Genomic DNA, 21,593 nt, shown 5'->3' on the forward strand with positions numbered 1-21,593 from the left:
CTGATCATTTTAAGCAAGTTATATTATTGGGCTTCATATCTTCTTGACAGAGCCTGACAACACTAAGCTACTTTTGTTTAAAAGGGAAACTATGTAACTTTTGCTAAACAGCAGCCACTCCGGCTACAAATGATGACATGGGAAAATGCTAAATGCTAAGTTTCTGATCAGCTAAAATGCTAAGCTATTGTAGCAGTAACAGAGAAGATCATCATAAAGTCAGTGAATTGATGTTAAACAGCAATATTTACATTAAGTTTGCTAACATTAGCCACCATAAGCTACTGGTCATACCAGACCAAGTAAGCCTGTAGCAGCAAAACCCCCACATGAATTTAAATGAGCAGCAGTGCATTTTATTGCTTACGAAGACAACTTTTCATTTGTAAGAGGAAGAACGTGTTGTTTCTTCTCAAAGATTATCTGGTCTCACAAACACAATAGCAGTCTCATCGTTTACCAACAGAGGTAATCAATAAAACCTCACAAACATGCATTGTGGTTTATGTTGCACTTTCCAGATGTTGCTTTATGAGATTTAAATCAAATTCATTCAGGACTTGATTTTTTGATGGAAAGACTAAAATGTATTAGTTGGGAAAAAACTCATCATGGTACATCAGTGACAAAAAGGAGACCAGTTCACCGCTAAGAAGAGAAATAATCTTCAAAGATTATTAACATTTATCAGCAGCATCTTTCTCGGGACCAGATTACATTTATTGTAGTTTTCAAATTAAGAAAGTATTAGAGAAGCAGAATTAATAGGTTTCAGATCAGCTGTGTATTATTTCAGTTCTACTTACTGCATCCGTTTCATTTATGATGCTTCATTTGTGGAAAGATGATTGTCAACACTCCATCATGTACACTGAACACACACATGTATCTTCCTATGATGCTATTAACAGATGTTACAGGCACATAAAGCTCATAACCTGAATGAATCCATCTTTTAAGACATTTTAAAATGATGGCTCTGAAATGAATACAAGCCAAAAAAACGTTTCAAATTTGTGTTGTCTTTTTAATAATTACTGTCAGGCAAAACCCATATGACCATTACATTTATGACAGGTATTCTTACAGTACAAGACAGAACTCAAGGGGATCAGAGCCAGTGGCATGGCCACTCCTGACCACTAAAAAGTAAGACATTCATCGTCATTAGATTGTTCCAACTTTTACAGAGTTCACAAATGTATTTTGCATTTGACTCGTATCAAACACAACAGTTTTTCTTGATTACCTAGCAAATTCTAAAGACCTTGATAGAAACGGCAGAGTAGAAAAAAACATCGTATAACAAGCAGAAGAATTCCTGATTTTATCTTAATTTCCTGTCAAGATGCAAGATGTACAATATATTGCTTTCAGGTGCTCAACTCAAAATGGGTACCCCAAGTCTCCCAGAAACACATTCTTCAGTATCGCAGTCTGCCCTTTCACTCTCTTTTCCATCTCCTGCAGTTAAAACACAGGCGCACTGTCTCCGACCCGGGCTCAGAATAGTCTAACCGTGACACCACAGGGGGAGCTGCCATTTAAAGAAGATACAGGAGCTAAAAGACGAACAATCACAAAGATAGGACCAACAATATTAGCCCCTCCTCAAAAGTGCAGCTTTCCATCACTCATCATCAATCAAGTGTCCGAAACTCAGACTTTTTGCTTCTTTTCATGAAAGTGAAACATAGAATGACTACAAAATAAACAAAAACAAAAACTATTCCTGTTCACTGAGAGCGCAGGACACAGTATCCAGTCACAGCAGTACACTTGAGGAGAGGACATGATGAAATACAAATGACACAGGGATGAGTAGTAAAAGTTTCCAGAACTGACATTTCACAATAATTAAAAAAGCTTAACAGGAGGCAACACAGAATCTGGACTTTAGTCTGGTTCTGTCACTAGGATTCATTTCATTCAAGTGAAACTTTACAATGACGTTGAAAGATGTACCTCTTATATATTTAGTGCATTGGCATCAAATCTAGTTGCATATAAAACGCACATGAACAACATTATTGTCCACAATCCAGAGTCTGTGTTGCCTTTGAATGTAAAATGCTGTCTCAAGAGAGCGCCTGGTTGGTTCCCAGACTCAACAGACATGAGCCCGATTGTTTTTAAAAACATGGACACACAACTTGGTGTTCAGCAGGACAGAGTCGGACCTGCTGCCACAGTCTTCAGGCCAATAACCAAATATGCTGGTCCCACAGGCTGAGAAACCTGTGGCCTCATTTATGAAAAGGTTTTTGATTTCTTTTTTTTTTTTTAAGTTAAAATCAGACATAATCCAAAGATGTCTGTTACAACATTTTAATTCAAATTCACCTATTATTTACCTTGGCAACATTACAGTAAGTATACCATTATTATCATCTTTCTCATCCAGATTATGCTGCTAAAAATTTCACCTTGACTCATGATTGTGGCTGTCCTACTGCCCTCATTGCCATCTTTTTTTAGTAAATCATTTTAAAAGTGATTGTTTAAATGACATCTGGGAAAACATCAGAGAACATTTTCATAAATGCAGCCTTTAGTTGCCACGAACAGGTCGACATCACAGCGAGAGGTACCTAGGCAGACCTCTGGGTATAGAAGAGAATATAGGCCTGAGTGTTGCACACTTCCTCCACACTGCAAACCTTCATCTCAGAGTCATTACAGTGGACCCAGAAACCTGAACGCAGGAAGACAAAAAAAGGTTAAATATGCAGCAGAGCAACAGGACTTCATAGGTTGATCTGAATCGAGTCTCTTCCTCACCTCCTTCTGTATTGTAGCAGTATGCGGTGTAGTGCCCTGAGCCGAAGCCTTTACCGTGGTGCATAACTACAGCAGACAGATCGTAGGTGTAGCCTCCTCTGTGGACAGAGTGACCTGAGCCTGTGCAGCAGTATGGTTTGATGTTCAGAACTTGGTCAAAGGCCACATGGACGCCGATTTTCTCCCTATGGTTCCGCCCCGACCATCTGCCATACAACAGGAACTAGTTAGCGTCACAAGCATCGTGATACACATAAATGCTCCTGTACTTCAGCTACAAAAGAACAACAAGACTGGGATTCTCAAACTGTTATAAATGCTTAGTTATTTAATTAGAGGTAAACATTATAAGAAAATCAGCCTGCAGAGAAACTTGCCTGAAGCGTTTGAGGTGCAGCCGTAGAACCTGAGGTAAACGGTAGATCAGAAGCTGCTTACGTGCCTCTGACAGAGCTAAGGGTTTGTGGGATGATTTCCGTCTTCTTTCTGACAAACCACGAGACAATGAGAGGGTATTCAATGCGTGATGCAAGCGTTTGTTTTGGTGCAGAGGTGTCACACTTTATCAGGCTTTGCAAACAGAGAAAACATTGTGTGTGGCATCCATAAAGGCCGCCAGCCCAGTTTTCAAGTCACTGCCTCCTCCAAGTCGGTCAACAGTGGGCTAACACTCCTCACTCCACCAGCAAGTCACTGTCCTCGCTGCCTGCTCGGTCACCCAGAGGAGAAGTGGTGGCTCACTGCTGGAGGCGCTGCCTCTCAGTCAAAACTGAACAAACTGGTGAAAATGCAGAATCCTAATGAAGACTTTTTTAAACTCTGAAAACTGAAATTGAAATTACATCTATACAAAAATATGTTCTATATCAAATTGTGCCTTAAAGTTCTATTTTGTACATTTACTTATTTAAATTTTTTTAAATTCATGTCATTCAACCTAACTTTCTCCAGGCACTAATGTCTTTGGTACTCAAAGCACAATTTCCTTTTCTGATGGAACTTTATTTACATAAGTAAGAGGAACGCAGCATTATTAAGAAAGCTGTTTGTCAGGAATCCTGAATTAATTCATATTTATCAACCCCCAGCTGTAGAGGGAAAATTGTAACAGATAAGAAATTAAACATTGCTTTGCATTGTACTAACTGTTGCAGTGGTTGCAGGCATAGATTCTGCCTTCAAGAGCCTCCATCTCCGTAAACTTGGACAGCATCTCGGTGAGGGTGCAGCTGCGCTGGTAAGCTGTAGAGCCTGAGCCTTTGTCTACACTGTGGTATCGCTCTGGAAACTCCAAAGACAAATCCCAGAATGGCTCGACTGTGTTAGACTTGTGCTTACAGGACAGACACGTCACCTACAAAATACACAGCGAGAACAGAAGAACAGGTGAGTTACTCCAGCAGAAAGTAAATGTGATGTTTGTTGATGACACCAGGTCTTAGTCTTAACTTTAGAAATGAAGTGGAGATTCATGCAGAGTATTAGAATATCTTAAAAATCAAAGTGCAGTTGATTGTTGTTGTAGGGAGGGAGAAATAATCAATATTAGTAGCCAATGTACTTCTGTGGAACTTGTTATTTGGTAATCACACTGCCACAGGTGTATATCAGAGATGCAGCATCCTGAAAGTCTTTTTGAGTGATATTTAAAATGAAAGTTTAAAGGCAGGTTTGGGACAAAGGCTGGCCAGAAGGGGTGGGTTAGAAGAAACAGAACAAATAACAAGGGAGAACAACGAATGCTGCACAGGTCGCCGGTTTATATTTTCACAAGAACAATCTTTCTTACAATGACTCGTTGTGTCAGTGTTTTGTGCAGTATGTTTAACATTGAATATTGTGGTAATTTGGGCCACAGTAATCACACTATAACATGTTGACATCAGCACATATCTGGTGTGTGTCGACAGTCTCACCTGGCTGAGTAGCTGCCCATGAAAGATGGTGTTAAGAACCTTCAGCACTTGCTTGGACAGCTTCCTCTTTGTGATGGGGATGACTATCCTGCGTTTGGACCCCTCTGTGTCCAGCTCCTGCTGCACCTTGTCCAGCAGCTCACACAAGAACTCCTGGGCATCCTGCTGGTCATACCCACGGAAAGCTGGGATGAGGTTCCACACTGAGTGTAGCATGGCGAAGGGAGACACTAAAGACCACCGGCCTGACCACATGACCCTGAAAAGTGTATGCAACTCATGGCACAGAGACATCTGCTGGCGGGTGGAGCAGCGAGGCTCCTTGGGCTGGACCAACTCAGCAGCCTGTGGGGAAGGCGGGGCACTTTCTTTTTTGCCCACGGGCAAATTCCAACTGCCTGCCTTCCCCATGCGTCCAAGAGGGCATCCTGACAGTGCTGTATTACCACTGCTGACTATGCCTCCCGTCACACCCTTCATCCCCTGGGAGTGATTGGTCTTGGCCAGCAGCTCCTCAGTCTCGCACAGGTCCAAAGTGAGAAAACACTCCCTGAATTTCTGCAGGTGGCTCAGCACTTGCAATATTGAGTTCATGTAGCATGTGTTCCCCAAGTTGCGCAGACCAGTGACACCTGGAGCAAGTCTCCGGCGGGTTACCGCGTGTGTTGAGTAGTATCTCCTCAGTTTAGCAGCTCTGCCATTCTGAGAGGCCTTACGGGACAGGGTGAGAAGGGAAGGCTTCTTGGGAGGAGGAGGTAGGCGTTCTGGAGGGTCGCGAAATTTGCGAGGAATGAGTGTGATGGTTGAACGTGGCGCCTGAGTAAGAAGCCTAGCACTCTTTCTGGGAGGAACATTGCCAAGCTCTTCCATGAGTCTCCTTTTTACCTCTTTTTTCCGTCTTCTAGCTTCCTCAAGTTTCTCTTCCCGCTGATTCTGCAGCTCCTGATGTTTGCTGATCCACATCTGAAGCATCTTCCCCAGAAGTGCTTTCCTCCTGTGACGCAAGGCCAGCTGCATGGCGGGCTGTGGGCCACCTTCACCAGTCGAGGAGCGTAGTGAGCGCCTACCTGGGCTGCGCACCGTAGAGAGCGCCCCTCGAAGGAGTTTGAGGTCTCCCTCTGCGTTATCATTGAGTACATAGTCTCCACAGGCAAAACAGAAGACATCCAGCTCACGCACCTCCATAGCCAGTGGGTGGTGTGACTCCTGAAAGTGTTTGAGTGAGTGCTCCTCCATGAAACGTCCACAGGACACGTGGGAGCACTTGAGGCAGGCCCACACTGAATCTGTGGTGCTGCAGTCGACGCAGTGCCATTTTTGTGGATTGAGGATGGAATGGTCGTGGCCCAGACGAAGGCGCCCCACGTGCTTACAACGATCCATCTCTCCAGATACACATGTGGCCTCAGTGATAGGACACACGTCCTGTAACCAAGCTGCGACTCATTCTGAGGGACAAAAGAAAATAAGATTCAGCTCTGAGTGTACCATCAAGTGAAAGACATATAATCATGGTGTGCACTATCACCAGAATGAATTATCCCAATTACTGAGCGCGCACACACCCACACACACACACACTGTACTGTATAGAAAGTGACAGACAATTAAAAAGGCATACTTACTGTAAAGGTAGTTTGTTTGATCAGGTTTGGGACAACACATCACAATGAACTCAAGAGCAACGTTCAGCTTGATCACCCATGTCCGCTGTCACCACCGGCACCAACAGTTACATTCTGAGAAACAGGGATGAAATCAAATCAATAATGCATAGTTACACATTACATTACACAAAAAGCAGTTTTTCAATTAAATAATGAGACAACGCACCAAAACCATGAACATCAATAACTACAAAGTAACAACTTCCAAACGATACAAATAAGGTATTTACTGAGAAGACTGGTCACCGCAAAACTACATTTTTCTCCTCTTGAGAGACACCCAGGATTCAGGAACTACAATCAAAACTTCTTGTTTTCTAATGTGGATTCACAAATATTTACTCATTTGAACGATTCATGAAAACAATAGCAGACCCTGAAAACTGAATGCGACTGCAAAACTTCTAAAAAAAAAAACAGGGTGTCACAGTTTGACTGATTCTGTTTTTGACTCTAGATATGTCAAACAGGATATCCACTAAATGTGTAAAAAGCACTTGATGCATGTGAGACTTGGAGCTGACGGTTTCACACGATACCTTTCTTCCCTTTTCTGCTTTTTATTTTTAGATTTTTGCTCGACTTCGCCGAGAGCTTGGGCTGGGTGATATACCATTGATATTGTGGGCCTGTAAAGCCCATTAAGACATGCAAATAAACTTGACATTAGATAGCACAAATAGTACACATCCTTGGCATTTATTGGAGTTAAAAGAAAATACAGCATAGTTGTTAAGGTAAAAACACTGTATATTTTTTATGGTGCATACTTGGACTGGTAATGATAGAGTCTGATGTTCATTGAAACACAATAGAGGGTGCTCACTTCCACAGAGACAATATTTAAAGCTGTGAAACAGCCAGACTGACAGGCAGAAATGTTGACATGAAGGAGAAGGGCTGTCTGTCCATTTAACCGATCTGGTTAATCCATGTAATTGTCTACCTCACCAGTACCAGCGCTGTGCTACACCATTCTTCTTGCTTTTTGTTTTCCTCTTTGTGTAAATCATCTGCTACTTTTAAAACTAAAAGACACCATTAAGTTGCAAGTCGGTGCAACTGGTTTCTAGTTAGTTGCACACCCAAGTCGTGCCATGTTGTGTTGCGCTAAAGACGCTGTGCTATCACAAGTGTCTATTAACGCGTGTGACGCTGATATTCACAAATGTTACAATTTCCCAACTGTGTCTGTCCGTGTTTTAAAGCCTGTTGTCTGGAGCAGACTGGCTGGCTCTTCACGCCGTGCTAAGCTAACGTTACCCCACCATCCCCGTGTTCAGCCAGAACAAAGAGCACCAGAGAGCCACTCTCCAGGAACATCCAACAACTTTGTTGGTCTGAGGCAGCCCCGGCGAGCAATAAGTTAGCTAACGCCGCTAACCGCTAGCTACCGCAGCTCTGCACAGGATTAGCGTTGCCTAGCCTTTTGCTGTCTTACCTAACAATGTACTTTGTTAAACAGAGATGATTCGCTTGGCACCAAGTGGCTAACATTTATGTGATTAGCTTGCCACAGTAGCTAGCGTTAGCTACACGGCTAACGCGTTTGCTGAGGACAATCGAAGTTAACCTAACGGTTGTTGTTGGTCGCTAACGTTAACTAACTACTAACACCGCACAGCTTAGCTCGCTAGCGAACTGCGCCGTTAATCGTTGAAAGACTCCCTGGTGACTTTCATCACAGAAAGCCGGTTAATGGAGAGTGCACATTAATGCCGGGCCTTATCTGTGTTCGTTACTACATTTGTAACATCTGATAATGGAAAATCTGGGTAACGTTACCATCGCCAACATCCATCCATCCGGTACACTCAGAGCTGGTTGTTGTCCTCCTCACAGATTGAACAACCCAACTCTCGATCCGAGCCCAGACCCTGCTGCTCTCATTGGACTGGGACTGAGCGGCAGCCGGGCTCTCATTGGCGGAATGGCTGAACAACAGGCAGCAGGATGGACCGTCCGTCCGTCCACCCACCGAGGCCACATGGAACAATAACCGAGACTAGACTGTAAACCGGGCAAAGCGGACAACTGACCTTAGTGTCCCCGAAAGCCCCGTGGTCGCCATGTGTCAGCTGGTTTGTGGTAATCTGATAAAATGCATTTGGGGATGTGTAGCCTTTAGGTACAGCATTAGCTGGATCTGGTGTTGGAGGGACTTATTTCTAAATCTAGACTTGGGGCCTCTTATCATTGCAAATGATTGTGATTCAAGATAACAGGGTGAAACTAGAGCCAAGTGGTGGTGTTTGTAAAAACATGCACTGGGTGTGGAAAGTTTTCAGACTATCACCTTTTCCCACACGTCATTTAGTTATAGTTGTTTTAATTGACTCATTGTAATACCCAATTTGACGTAAGAAAATGTACATTTTTGAAAATTTGTGCAGACTTTCAGACCCATTATTCTGTACTTTGTAGAAGCATCATGGCAGTCCAGTAACACAATGTAAACATACTGTTACAAGTAAAACTCCTCAAAAGTAAAAGTATGTATGATGCAGAATGGCCCCCTTCTGAGATACATTACATTAGTAGATAATTACCATTGATGCATTAAAGCATTTTAAAGACTCTGCACACATATGACCTATCCCCCAGGTTTTGCCTCACTTACGCCTATTTGGACAGATTGTGGACTACTTGGGTGTACACACACTGGGCTTAACTGACATTTTACTCATTTATTATACTATATTATGTTAATGTTACATTGACTTTTGCACTACATTCTATATGTATAGAGACAAACACAAAGTACCATTACTTATCATATCATATATTAGTCTGGTGTACACTGTTTACATAGACTTTCTGACTCCTGCTATTAATCACACCACTGTCACCTTACGTTGTTATTTTGTCTCCAAATGCTCTTGTATACTTTATTTTTCTTTTATTCTTATTTAAGTTTTATATACCTCTTTTATATTATTTATTTCTTTTTACTTTCTTTGTTTATCTGTACTCATTGTGGTCCATGAGCTGCTGCAACAACCCAATTTCCCCGCTGGGGATCAATAAAGGTGTATTTTCTTATTCTTTTTCATTTTTACACGTCACAGTAGGAAAAGTACAGGTTTAAATAATAAAATGGATGATGGCTGAATTCCATTTAGCTGTTGTGATGGTTTACGGGGACACAGAGACATAATTAACGTTATTAGTAACACCTGTGGTTTTCCTACACTGACCAGTGAAAATGTCTGCTGTGGTGTTGTGTGCTGATCACTAGTATGCTTAGAGGGAAATTAAAATTGAACAGAGACCTCATTCATGTTACCTGTAGGTCAAAATATATACCATGAAAAGGTGCATATAGACCATCAGTGAACCGAGTCCTCAGGTCTCTGCACTGATGCGTCCTTGTGCGTACTTAAGATTTTTCCTGTTGTAAACTTTATTAACTAATTAAACATAAGCCTCTAGACACCACCCATTACAGGAAAACTAATAACATTCACTAATAAAAAAAACTATCAATTATGTGTAATTTGTCTTATGGCTAAAAATCTGCCAACATCTCTAGAGAAGGTTACAACCCCACCAAGTGGACATTTGAAGTATGCCTGTATGATTATAAAATGATCATCGAAGTGGAAACGGTCAGAAACACAGATACTCTATCTGCTGTTCACCACTAGATTTCTTTTAATACAAGATGCTTTCATCAAATAGGAAGGTGTAATGCAATGTTGAGGCTCCAGAAATGGAAATAAAAAAAACAGGCTGTCAAAAACGCCTGAATACCATGCTGATCCACAGGACCAGAATTAAAGCAACATCAATACAAAGATAAAAAAATAGATCTCTCCATTACCACTGACAACTCAACGCACGTTACTTCCTGGGATTTGCAGTTTACGAAGTTTGTTGAACAACTCCAGGTACTGAGTCATAGTGTCAACGCAGTCTGCTGGTGCGAAGAGTCCTTCAGGCTTGGCAACAAACACAGATGGCAGTTCTGGGACGCTGGAGCCAAGAAAGGACTGCATAAACTCCTTTGTGAGATTCCAGCAGTCCCCTGGAACCACACAGGGACAGTACTCCACCTGAGGAAACACACAAACAAGAGTTAATGCAGTCACAGAGGGAAAAAGTTATGTTTCCACTCTCACTAATATTCATTTAACTACATACCTCTACTGATATCCCTCTGGCACTGGAGCTCATTGTCACAGTACCAACTTTTATCAAGAAGTCACAGTAGCGGTATCTAGAACCACGACACTCCACCTTGTGCCCCTTGGCATTTTGGAAGTGACTTTTTAGCTTCACCATGAGAACGTCAAAGTTCGCGTCAGCTACCAGGCAAGGCCCGCCTTCAAACAGAGCCATGCAACTCAGGGGAGTTTCAGAGTTGTGCATCACGTATAAGAGCTTGGAGGGCTGACCTGTAACAGAAAGGCAAGACTGACTGTCAGAGATATCAAGTACAGACGTTTATTCACTCAAGTACTGTACTGTACAGTATTGACAGTACTGTTTCCTGATATACTTTTATTTAACACAGTGAAATTTGTACATTTTATTCCGTTACATGTATCTGATGACCTTAGTCAGTATAGTTACTTATAGGATAAGGCTTTCCTTGCAATAATACAACAGACTACTAAAATATGATGAATTAGCCAGCAGCATAATTGAGTATATAGCAGTCTATGGAGTTGTCCAAATACAAGTACAAGTACACAATAAGACAGTGAAAAAACATTATTTTATTATTTCTTACACCATTATATGCTGTCACTTAAACCTTTGAACACAGATAATTTCATTTTGGTATTGATACTAGCACTTAATCTATCTTAAACGTGAAAACCAGTAAAATTGTGATGAGTAACACTCCTAACACAGCCTATGAAAACATTTGTATAATAATATCCTCTGTGGCTCTGGAGGGGGCTTTCTAAAGAGACTCTCGGTTTTGGCTCAAGACTTCCAATTTTGTAGCAGAAATCCCACATTACAAATTGTGGACATGGACTTTGACAGACGTGAGACTTTATCAGGCAGGGAGGGTCTAAAGAATGTCGCTATTGAGTTGCATTGTGGGAAGTGTAGGATTCAGGTATTTTGGAGCAATATTACGAAATTATGAAATTATCAAAGTCAGGATATCTAGGCTTCTGCTGCTTGGTCCAGGATCATTCTTTTTAAAATCTGTATCTGATATGTCGCCCCACTTTAAGCGCAATACTAAATCGCAAGAATATCCCCTGTCCCTACAAAGTATGATGAAGGTGAGAGTAATGTTACTGTAGTATAAAGTTTTACGGCCTTCTGATGTCCTTACACATTCTATCAGAACGATCAGGTTAAATCTGATGCCCAAAGAAAAAGTGTAGAGAGGGAAATATTACCGCTGACATTTCCTGTTGCATGGTACGTCTCACAGTCCACACAGAAGCTGCCCTGCTTCACGGCACCCAGCTGCTCCAGCTTCTTGTGCAGGATGTCCACAGTCTGCTGCACACTCTTCCCCTCTGCCACGGGCACCTGGCACACACTGCAGGACAGACAAAGGACACACATCAGCGTAATCTGTCGGGGAGGACTAAGAAGACATGTAACGTTATCAGAACTGCTCTCTGTTTTGCAGAGCATCGTGTGAATGACACGAGCGATGCAGCGCTGCCAAGTGACACAGAGTGCGAAGGTTGAGGCGAGATGCTGAAGGAGAAGCTCTTTGTAAATTAAGGAAATTGTGTTCCGAACATTGTTCAATTTTTTAAAATAGCTAAAAATCATAAAGTAATCATCTCACCAAGTAACCCCCATTAGTGTTTTGCCTCCCAATTGTTTTCTTGGCTTTTGGTTGAATACTTCCGGGTGATGTGAGTCTTCCGGTTAGGTTAAATCAGAGTATTTAAGATTTTAAACAGCCAAGAGACATACTTGATAATTCATGACGCTGTGTATTCATATAGCGGTGACTATTAAACAGCTTAATACTCAGTAAAACAACAGCTAACATGACTCTACATTCTTGCTGGGTTAAACAAGTTTCGATGTCACGTGACGTACGTTACGTCACTTCCTCCTGCGATGGACGACTGCACGTGTTGAACAAGTGACTGTTTACAGTACTTGTTAAATTCTATACTTTAGGTAGCACACGCCAGCAAAGAACGCCAATACTGTAGCTACATCTTCCGTCAAACTACAGTGATGCCGAAAGTGAAAAGATCCAAAGGCGGCGGAGGAGAGAGGAGCGGAGGAGCGGTGGCGCTGGCTGACCAGATCCTGCAGGCGGACACGGTCAGAGCCCGAGGCCGGGTGAAGAGCAGAGACAGTCGGGCAGAAGACGAAGACAAGTACGTAGACGAGCGTCTGTCGCGGAAGATCTTACAACAAGCCCGAATTCAACAAGAGGAGCTCCAGACCGAATATGGCCTCCCACCGGAGAAGAAGAAAACACCAGTCACTGTTCTCGGCAATGTTGGAGGTTTGTCCATATTTATGTGAACTGCACATTATTGAAAATGTCTTAAGTTATGTTTGACATGAAATGTATTAAATTGACAGATATTTGAATAGAGTCTGGTGTGACAGGGTTGGTCCATATAGACCCACTCATTGAGAATTGAGGTAAAGGGAAAGTTCACACTCTTAAGTAATTTGTAGTTTTACATGTTTAACAGTAATTATGCAGTACTATTAAAGATTATACAACATGGGATTGGTGAAGAGAACTTGATTTTCTGACAGGAAAGTTATAAATCAGGAATATTTGACAGTAGTTTGAGAAAAACCTTCACTCATCACACAAATCCACTGAAGTGTTGAATATTGTTTGGTGTAATGCTCCTTCAGATCATTGACTCAATCAAGGAACATCACTTGACTATGAAGTGTGTGTCTCAAACAGTACAATGCAAGTGTTACTATCTAATTGACCTGTTTATCTTGTAATCAAATTTTAGGGTCTGGCGCTCAGGATGCAGACTCAGATGAGGAGTGGCCAGCGCTGGGAGCTGCAGGCGCTGGTGACAGAGATGTTGAGTGCGACACTGAAGTCGTCGTTGACGCTGATGACGAGAAGGCCATTGAGATGTTCATGAATAAAAACCCTCCAATGAGGCAAGATGCAACATAATCCCGACTTCATCATGAAACCAGCCGTAGAGATTGAACTTAAATGACACAATGTGAGCTCAACTTCTGCTTTTAATGCTTAGCTGTGTTTGCTGTGTGTGTTTTTCATAGACGGACTTTAGCTGACATTATCATGGAGAAGATTACAGAGAAGCAGACTGAGGTGGGGACAGTGATGTCCGAGGTGTCAGGGTGTCCAATGCCCCAGCTGGACCCGAGGGTCACAGAAGTGTACAGAGGTGTCAATAAGGTGGGTTACGTCAGTTGTTTTAAGGTGGGTGCACAACACACCGACATACAGTATGTACAGACAGGTAATTGATGAGGAAAAACCTGAATTGATGAGTTTTTGAAAGAATGATGTTCATCCCCCTCCAGTAGAGTTTCACAGGCTCACGGTGGCCAAAAACCTTATTAACATGTTTTTTCCTGTAATTTGGTCCCATGTGTAGCTGGCTCATGTGATACATGTGATTTCTCTTCACCAACATGCCTGGTTCAGAGCCTATAGAAAGTGTAGAAGTTTTATAAAGGAAGTTTTCACGTTTTATTGTCTTACAACATTTAAGTAAAGGGGAGTTGATGTGGCTTTTTTTAAACATAGATCAACTGAAAAAGACCCTTTGTGAAAACAGACCTCTACAGAGTGATCTTAAATTACTTACAAATATAGCAGCAAATTGGTTTTCAAAGTCAAGTGACTAATGGTCATTTTGGTGTGTCAATATCTACACAGACCTACAGACTTGCAAAATGAACACATTAAAAGCTACATAAAATCATTTTTGATACATAGTAAGACAATAAAACTTCAAAGGGGCAAAGTAGCATACCAGTATTCCCCAAGTCCAACACACAACCTGTATCTTGAAGAGGTCTCATTAAGAGGTGCTCTGGAGTACCTAAACAATTCTGTCCATTTCGTGCCTGACTGTAAATGTGAAGATGTCCTAGAGAGCTGTTGAATGATCATTGTCATTTCTGTTGTTTTCAGGTTCTGTCAAAATATCGCAGCGGTAAATTGCCAAAGGCTTTTAAAATAATCCCAGCACTTTCCAACTGGGAGCAAATTCTCTATTTGACCGAGCCTGAGACCTGGACGGCAGCTGCCACGTACCAAGCAACAAGGTGAGTCTCCAGTTGGTTTGGGCACGGCTTTTCGCTGAGTTATCATGTTTACTGCAGATATTTCAACATGGTGCAATTAAGTATTTTTCCCTCCCGTGTTTTTGTTATAGAATCTTCTCGTCCAATCTGAAAGAGCGAATGGCCCAGAGGTTTTACAACTTGGTGCTGCTGCCCCGAGTACGGGATGACATCGCGGAGTACAAGCGACTCAACTTTCACCTCTACAGTGCCCTGAAGAAGGCCTTGTTCAAACCAGGAGCATGGTTTAAAGGTGAGACAGACCATTTTAAAGGATATTTAGCTTTCTTTTTTAAGAGTGAGAAGAGGAGACTGATAGTAGAGCTGCAACGATAAGTCGATTAATTGATTAGTCAATCAACTGAAAATGTATCGACAATTATTTTAATAACTGATTCATTGTTTTTGTCATTTTTCAAGCAAAAATGGTTTTAATGCTGATTTGCTGCTTTTGCTTGTCCCACATTATAATAAACTGAATAAATTTGTGTTTTGGACTGTTGGATCACCATGAGCTCTAAGACATTGAAGCACAGTTTCCTGATGTTTTATAGACCAAACAATTGATCAATGAATCGAGAAAGTAATTGGCAGATTAATTGTTAATGAATGTAATCATTAGTTGCTGCCCTAATTGATATTAATCTCATGTCTGTTTAAGAGTAACTTAACACCAGGCTAGTAAGCAGTGCTTTGCTGCCCTCTCTGGTCGAAAGTTTCAGGCCTGTTTCACCTCTGACCACTCAGCATCACAGCTGGCTGCCAGTTTTATGCTGTCTAATACGTTTCTCTGACCCTGACTCTCTTTGATATGTAAGCTGTTTTTAGCGTCTCTCAGTCAGGGTGCAAATTCTGATTATGTCCAGATAGATTCTTCATCAACAGCCATCTGAAGGCTGCAAAGTGTGTTGACAACTCACGGTGGTAGTTGCAGTACTAGCAGCCCTTTCACATTACCAGGAGTCATTTGACTCATTGTTAATGTTAAATTTTTCTCAATACAATTTTGCTTAAAATGCTAAATTTTCAGTGTCTCCACTTATTAAATGGTAAATAATATCCTACCTTCTCTATGATGTAGTAGAAGGAAAGCTGAGAGTGAAATCAAAATAGTGTTGGAGTAAAATAGTTCCTGATATGCCTTGCTGACCTGTAAACAGTAGCCATCATGTTAGGCATTACTAGTTATGGTTTCATTAAACGACCAGTGAATGCTGGGCTAAGCTCTGGTCACACGAGACCCTTGAAAATATAAAGTGGGTGAAGTGAATGAAAGAGAGGATTTGGCGGCTTGTTGCAAAGAAGAAAATACAAGCTTTCTGGGACATGTCACGTTTCTAATTTCAGCACTAAATTTAGAAATTTTATTCTGAGGACAGCGACAGAGGATTAGTTGGTGTCCACAGGGTAAATAACCATTGGTTCTGGAAGCACAGTAATTTACACACTCAAATTTAATTGGGTCAAATCATTCTTCATATATCTAGAATTTGTTTTGGCCAATAATTGTTGAGGATTTCTTTTCTTCAATCCTGTCAGTCCTGTGTGTTCACAAACTGTCCCAGTTTGACTATTTTCCCCAAACATCCTGTGACCCATATTTTGAAAACTACCAGTATGAGACAACACCACTAAGGGGCAGTGTTGCTCACAAATACACTGTACTGAACACTACACACAGTATGAGGGCGCTAATAGACCACTTGTGATTGTCATTTTTCATTAATTCTTCCATTATTGGGGTTCATTTAATGTACTTAATTAATTGAATATTTGATTAATTAAATTGTTCAAGTGAAAAGGTTAATTTTATGTTTTTCCATGTGATCAATGCACCTGAAGGCTCTGAAATAATATTTATCATGGTTTTAAAATATATTTCTATTATGATTTAGTTTATCATGTGGCAACAGCATACAGCAGAATGAGTAGGATTTTCCTATAAAACGATGCCTTTAACAAAGCGCAGAATTAAACCTCGGGTAATTATTAAGTGTAATATGCAGTGTGCAATGTACACATACACGGCCAACTCTGTTAATCATACAACCATACTGAGTTATCCCCGATGACATCTCTGCTGCATCAATTTTTACCTTTGTCTCTCGCAGGTTCTCCACCTTATGGAAGTGCAATATTTATATTTTATTTTGTGCCTCTTGTGTCACACAGGCATACTGATTCCTTTGTGTGAATCTGGGACGTGTACTCTCAGGGAAGCCATCATCATCGGAAGCATACTGACAAAGTGCTCAATCCCTGTGCTCCACTCCAGGTAAGGTTTCCTTTCACTGACACACACCAGCAGACAGGTGTCAGCATCTTATCGTTAGATGGAGGATTCAGCCAGTCCTGGAAAGCCTTATATTGTGTGGTGTTGGCAAGTTCAAGTAAGGTCAAGGTTGCATAACATGGAAGGTTGTATAACACGCACAATTTTTCTGGTCTTTCAGCGCTGCAATGCTTAAGTTGGCAGAGATGGAGTACAACGGTGCCAACAGCATTTTCCTGCGTCTCTTGCTCGACAAGAAATACGCCCTGCCTTTCCGTGTCCTAGATGCCTTGGTGGCTCACTTCCTGTCCTTCCGCAGTGAAAAACGTGTGCTTCCTGTACTGTGGCATCAGAGTTTACTCACCCTGGCTCAGCGCTACAAGGCTGACCTGGCCTCTGAACAGAAGACTTCGCTGCTGGAGCTGCTCAAGATACAAACACACCCTCAAATCTCTGCAGAGATTCGCAGAGAACTGCAAAACTCAGAGTCGAGGGACATTGAAATTGGGCTTCCTGTTACAGTTGAAATGGACTGAGGACTTAGTCTGGTCTGGCGCATCCTCCTTCTCCTCTAATGCAAATAATTAATGGTTTCATCAGCATGAAGAAGATTTAGTTATATCTATCTTCATTATTCTTCCTGCCCTACAAAAGGACAGTTTCAAAAATCGCAGTGTCTCACTACAATGTCTCAGGAGCCATAATTCTGTTCCCTGCTTGGATGAGTTTCCACATTTAAAAATGCACATCAGTAGTGATGTAGACGTTGTATTTTCATTTCTTGAATCTCTGAGCTGTTTTCCTGCTGTTGCAGTGCAGTGATCGCTCAGGAATACCAAAACTGTTATTTGTGTACATTTGACTAAGAGCAACTTTGTTGTTTTGAAGCAACAATTTGGATTAAAGACAAACTGAATCCTTAACAGTTGGTCAGGGGTCATGTGTGTCTCTCATTTTATGTTCACAAGTGTTTAAGCCATACACAAGATGGATGGGAAAAGAAAGTTAACAGCAGGGACTCTTAATTGGTTTGAATTGCAATATGTTCAAGCCAGTCATCATGACATGATCAGTAGTCGCAGTCAGGTTTTCAAAACATGTACTTTACCTGCCTTGGTAGTTTCAATTCAACCTGTCAATTCTGTGTTACGTTTCTGTGTTGAATTGTATCAGCAAACACAGACTCATTCATCTTTCATTCATTGAACACACTAACATTATAAAATTAGTAATAAAAGAAAAATAGTCGATACCTTTTAAGAAAAGAAAAAACATTGAAAAAAATACAATTTTTAAGGATACTCCCTTAACAACCCTTAAGACTTGGAAAAACTGTAAATGTGAAGTTTACCCTTAAAATGTATGTAAATAAAACACTGAGTTATTATTACATTCAAATTTGGCTTTACGCCAGATTGAAAGAGGGCGCCCAGTTTCAGTGAAAACTTTCCTGTTTCATACTTGTGAAATCTGTTAAAATCTGTTGAAACTGAATCGATGAGGGTCAATCAAGAAGTAGCTAACAACATTTTATTTAGCTAACCTTAAGTGATCCTAGCTTCTCTGACCTGACGATAAGTAGGAAAGAGAGCCGGACCCTTCGTGATTCAATTCACACTTTTAAATTTTTCAGATAAACCAGGATGAAAGTCGTCAAATTTGGTTTAAAACGGCAAATCTGACGCAGAGTTGAGCCTCTCGAGGGCGCTTGAAAACGAGGTGGCGGTTTGAGAACCGTTAGTAGCTAGCTAGCTAGCTAATGTTAGCTAAAATAACACGGCATGGACATAACGGTTAGCAGGTAGCTTAACGGCTCACTGATATTTTGATGATTTCTCGACACCATATTGAATGCTTCTGTATTTAACTTCGACGAATGGATCTTTGTGAAGATGCACAGCTTCAAAGTCGATCCAGAGATACAAATATCGGTGAAACGGGGCGTGATGTGGTTCTCCGTGCGGGCAGCGACCATGCCGTGACTGGCGACCCCAGAGCACTGCGCAACCTGACGGCACTGGAAAAGACCCGCCAAGTGTCCCCTTACTTTGGCAGAGTCCAGACAGACATCCAGCCTTACATGCGGAGGATACTGGCAGTGTGGATGTTCCAGGTATGGAAATCAGTCAGGCTGTCCAAAACTGAAAGTTTATTTCACACAGCTGGCTTGATGTACGACAGATCGCTCTCTTACAGGTGTGTGAGGAGCAGAAGTGTGAGGAGGAGGTGTTTCCGCTGGCGGTGTATTACCTGGACTGCTACCTGAGCCGCTTTGCCATTGAAAAATCCAACCTGCAGCTATTAGGGGTTGTTTGCATGTTCCTGGCCTCCAAAATGAGAGAGACTATCCCTCTGACTGCTAGCAAGCTTTGTATCTACACAAACAACTCGGTTTCAGTGTCAGACATCCTGGTAACTCTTTGTTTTTACATAAACTACACATTGTATTTGGGATAATAGAGGTGCAGATTCATAAAGTGGAGTTTGAGGACTATTAGTCTGTCCAGAGTGGTGTAATAGTAACTCACACACTCTGCTACATCTACCCATAAATAATCTAGACAACACACAACTAATTAAACCACCACTGATCTGTAATATAGGGTTGTGATAAATGTTTAAGAAGGCCCTGAATCAGGCCTACCAGTCACCAGGACCTGGTACCTCATAAACATTGGTTCATACCCAAATGTCCAACTCATCTCATTTAAGTTAGTGAGGTGTAAGATGTTACAAGGAACCACTTTCCAGGAAGGGTCCCTCAAATGGTAGACATAGCTTTGTTTTAAGGGTTCATAAGCAAAACAATTAGGCAGACATTCTGTGAGATATCAAATTATTATGTGGAAGTTTTCACGCTGTGTGTGTTGCAGCAGTGGGAGGTGGCAGTGGTGTCCAGGTTAGACTGGTGTCTGGCCTCTGTGGTACCCTCTGACTTCCTGGAGCCAGTTCTTCAAGTTCTCCCCTTTGTTCTGCCCCACCACCTTCAAAACATGCGCAGGCATGTTCACTCCTACATTGCTCTGGCAGCCACAGGTAAGTTACATAACTTAGTTACCAACACATAAGATGTTTTATTCCACAAATAAAATACAGCAGAATACAATATGCATCGGGCTGGATACAAATATAAAAAAAGTCATGTTTTACCAAATATTTCCATGTGTTAAATGATTTATGTGCTCAATTGCCCTTTTTTATCCTTCCAGTGCAGTAAAAGCAGCTATTTTATATCCCTTGTGATTGAATATCTAACATTGTCCTTTGTTTGAGAGCACTACATGTAACTGTGAAATTAAATGACTTTCCACGCAGTGAACAACGGACACAAAGCAGCCTTAACTTTGATTTCGATGTGTCAGCAGTTCATTTTGGAGACAGAGAGCTGAGTTTGTGTAATCCTGTATTGTCTGCTGTGAAAGACCTGCGTCCGTCCATTCAGCTGGCTGATTTCCCACGAATCTCTGTGATGCTGCCCGAGGCAACAGGTCACAGGGATACAGTCAGTTAGTGCCGTGTTAGACGGACTATGACATTACAGCCCATAACATTAAGATTATTCCTGGCTCCCGATATTGTATCCCATTCAAAAAGGTGTCTGAGCATGGATTGAATGGCTGACTTTTTTGTCTCAGCATTTCTCCTGCCTGAAGCAATTAGGATAGTGTGTCAGATTATCAGGTTTTGGGAAATGTCTGCTTTTGAGTACTTGCTTTTGTTCATCAGGGTGGGTCTACAATGGTGGCATCTGTCTAATTGTCTACAGCTATTCTTTACTGACTTTCTCACTGTTGCAATAGTCTACAAGTACTTTAAGCGAACTACAAGTGGTGATCATGATTAGGAAATACTAGTTCTTTGCACTTGTAGAGTAAGTAATCTTCCTCTCTCATCCTCAGACTGCAGGTTTTTAGTGTTTTTGCCCTCCACTGTTGCATGTGCCTGTGTGAGCATTGCCACACAGAGGCTAAAGTTAGTGGACGCTGCTGTCACCTCTGATTCGGTTATGGAGTTTTTGGCCAACCTTTTGGCCATTGATCTGGTAAGGGTAATGTTTAACTGACATTTTTATATAATATCTCTTTTGACTTTGCCCTGTTGTCAACGTTGACTGCTATGTTTGTGATCATTTTAGCAAGCACCCTGATCAAACAGTCTGAGAAAAAAGCACAAACCTGTTAAATGCTCATTCAGAAGAGCAACCATGCACATGCAGTATTGGTCAGGAGCCATAGAAAAAAAAGTCTGTCCATGACCCACTGATGAACTTCTGGTTGTTTTTCTTTCACTCTGACCCTGAACAGAGCTCTGTCCTCCTCTGCTATGAGCAGCTAGGGAGTGTGCTGGAGCTCAGCCTGCCCTGTGGTTTCCAGGCTAGTGTTTGCAGAGCCGGAGCACACAGCTCAGAGACCAGCTACACCCCTGCTGACATTCAGGATGTCGTATTGACACCGGTGACATCGAGCAAAAACACTCCTCCCTGCCATGAGGGGCTGGAACAAATTGTAAATTTACAGCCATGAAACAGAACAAAAAGCCTAAATACTAGTGGAAATGTGTCTAAATGCCATTCCTGCTTCATCTTATTTGTTCTTTTGCATGTCGATTGTTCTGAGGTCCCTCTGAGATGTGTGTAGAGCTACTACAGTTTGAGAAACAATTGAGATTTGTTTTGAATGTCCATCCTGTTGTTGCTTGTTTTAAAGTATT

General features: G+C 41.6%; 4 protein-coding genes across 5 annotated transcripts; 2 read left to right on the top strand and 2 right to left on the bottom strand.

The window, feature by feature from the left end:
* Positions 1–2,591: 2,591 nt before the first annotated feature.
* usp49 (ubiquitin specific peptidase 49) lies at positions 2,592–8,281 on the bottom strand. Its single transcript, XM_070903232.1, has 7 exons — positions 8,150–8,281; positions 6,323–6,436; positions 4,698–6,145; positions 3,928–4,135; positions 3,159–3,267; positions 2,782–2,987; positions 2,592–2,695 (listed from the first exon to the last, which is right to left on the bottom strand). Exons 3-7 carry the CDS (start codon positions 6,078–6,080, stop codon positions 2,592–2,594), a joined length of 2,010 nt encoding a protein of 669 aa, XP_070759333.1. The 5' UTR covers positions 6,081–6,145; positions 6,323–6,436; positions 8,150–8,281.
* Positions 8,282–10,008: 1,727 nt separating this feature from the next.
* On the bottom strand, positions 10,009–12,271 carry med20 (mediator complex subunit 20). 2 transcript variants are annotated; one of them, XM_070903263.1, is made up of 4 exons: positions 12,135–12,271; positions 11,738–11,876; positions 10,508–10,780; positions 10,009–10,419 (listed from the first exon to the last, which is right to left on the bottom strand). In XM_070903263.1, exons 1-4 carry the CDS (start codon positions 12,146–12,148, stop codon positions 10,198–10,200), a joined length of 648 nt encoding a protein of 215 aa, XP_070759364.1. In that variant the 5' UTR covers positions 12,149–12,271; the 3' UTR covers positions 10,009–10,197. The 2 variants fall into 2 exon arrangements, with proteins under 2 accessions (XP_070759364.1, XP_070759363.1); XM_070903262.1 differs by having other exon boundaries at positions 10,508–10,761; positions 11,731–11,876.
* A 161-nt stretch (positions 12,272–12,432) lies between these two features.
* On the top strand, positions 12,433–17,806 carry bysl (bystin-like). Its single transcript, XM_070902693.1, has 7 exons — positions 12,433–12,815; positions 13,294–13,450; positions 13,577–13,715; positions 14,460–14,593; positions 14,704–14,864; positions 16,784–16,886; positions 17,065–17,806. Exons 1-7 carry the CDS (start codon positions 12,539–12,541, stop codon positions 17,417–17,419), a joined length of 1,326 nt encoding a protein of 441 aa, XP_070758794.1. The 5' UTR covers positions 12,433–12,538; the 3' UTR covers positions 17,420–17,806.
* Positions 17,807–18,759: 953 nt separating this feature from the next.
* On the top strand, positions 18,760–21,406 carry ccnd3 (cyclin D3). Its single transcript, XM_070903081.1, has 5 exons — positions 18,760–18,996; positions 19,080–19,295; positions 19,757–19,919; positions 20,783–20,925; positions 21,188–21,406. The coding sequence occupies exons 1-5, from the start codon at positions 18,760–18,762 to the stop codon at positions 21,404–21,406; spliced, it is 978 nt and encodes a 325-aa protein (XP_070759182.1).
* Positions 21,407–21,593: the final 187 nt, after the last annotated feature.

Source organism: Enoplosus armatus, chromosome 3 (assembly GCF_043641665.1).
Source record: "Enoplosus armatus isolate fEnoArm2 chromosome 3, fEnoArm2.hap1, whole genome shotgun sequence".
In the NCBI taxonomy this organism is placed as follows: domain Eukaryota; kingdom Metazoa; phylum Chordata; class Actinopteri; order Centrarchiformes; family Enoplosidae; genus Enoplosus; species Enoplosus armatus.

Excerpts from the sequence above, each read along its gene's own strand:
- med20 (XM_070903263.1), bottom strand. Across the intron at positions 10,781-11,737 it reads CGTACCATGCAACAGGAAAT|TCTTGCCTTTCTGTTACAGG; the intron begins GTCAGCGGTAAT and ends TCTGACAGTCAG. Across the intron at positions 10,420-10,507 it reads CCAGAGGGATATCAGTAGAG|GTGGAGTACTGTCCCTGTGT; the intron begins GTATGTAGTTAA and ends GTGTTTCCTCAG.
- usp49 (XM_070903232.1), bottom strand. The coding sequence starts at position 6,080 with ATGGATCGTTGTAAGCACGTGGGGCGCCTTCGTCTGGGCCACGACCAT. Across the intron at positions 4,136-4,697 it reads ATGGGCAGCTACTCAGCCAG|GTGACGTGTCTGTCCTGTAA; the intron begins GTGAGACTGTCG and ends TGTATTTTGTAG. Across the intron at positions 2,988-3,158 it reads CTGCACCTCAAACGCTTCAG|ATGGTCGGGGCGGAACCATA; the intron begins GCAAGTTTCTCT and ends GTTGTATGGCAG.
- ccnd3 (XM_070903081.1), top strand. The coding sequence starts at position 18,760 with ATGGATCTTTGTGAAGATGCACAGCTTCAAAGTCGATCCAGAGATACA. Across the intron at positions 18,997-19,079 it reads TGGCAGTGTGGATGTTCCAG|GTGTGTGAGGAGCAGAAGTG; the intron begins GTATGGAAATCA and ends GCTCTCTTACAG. Across the intron at positions 19,920-20,782 it reads CATTGCTCTGGCAGCCACAG|ACTGCAGGTTTTTAGTGTTT; the intron begins GTAAGTTACATA and ends TCTCATCCTCAG.
- bysl (XM_070902693.1), top strand. The coding sequence starts at position 12,539 with ATGCCGAAAGTGAAAAGATCCAAAGGCGGCGGAGGAGAGAGGAGCGGA. Across the intron at positions 13,716-14,459 it reads TGTACAGAGGTGTCAATAAG|GTTCTGTCAAAATATCGCAG; the intron begins GTGGGTTACGTC and ends TGTTGTTTTCAG. Across the intron at positions 14,594-14,703 it reads GCCACGTACCAAGCAACAAG|AATCTTCTCGTCCAATCTGA; the intron begins GTGAGTCTCCAG and ends TTTTTGTTATAG.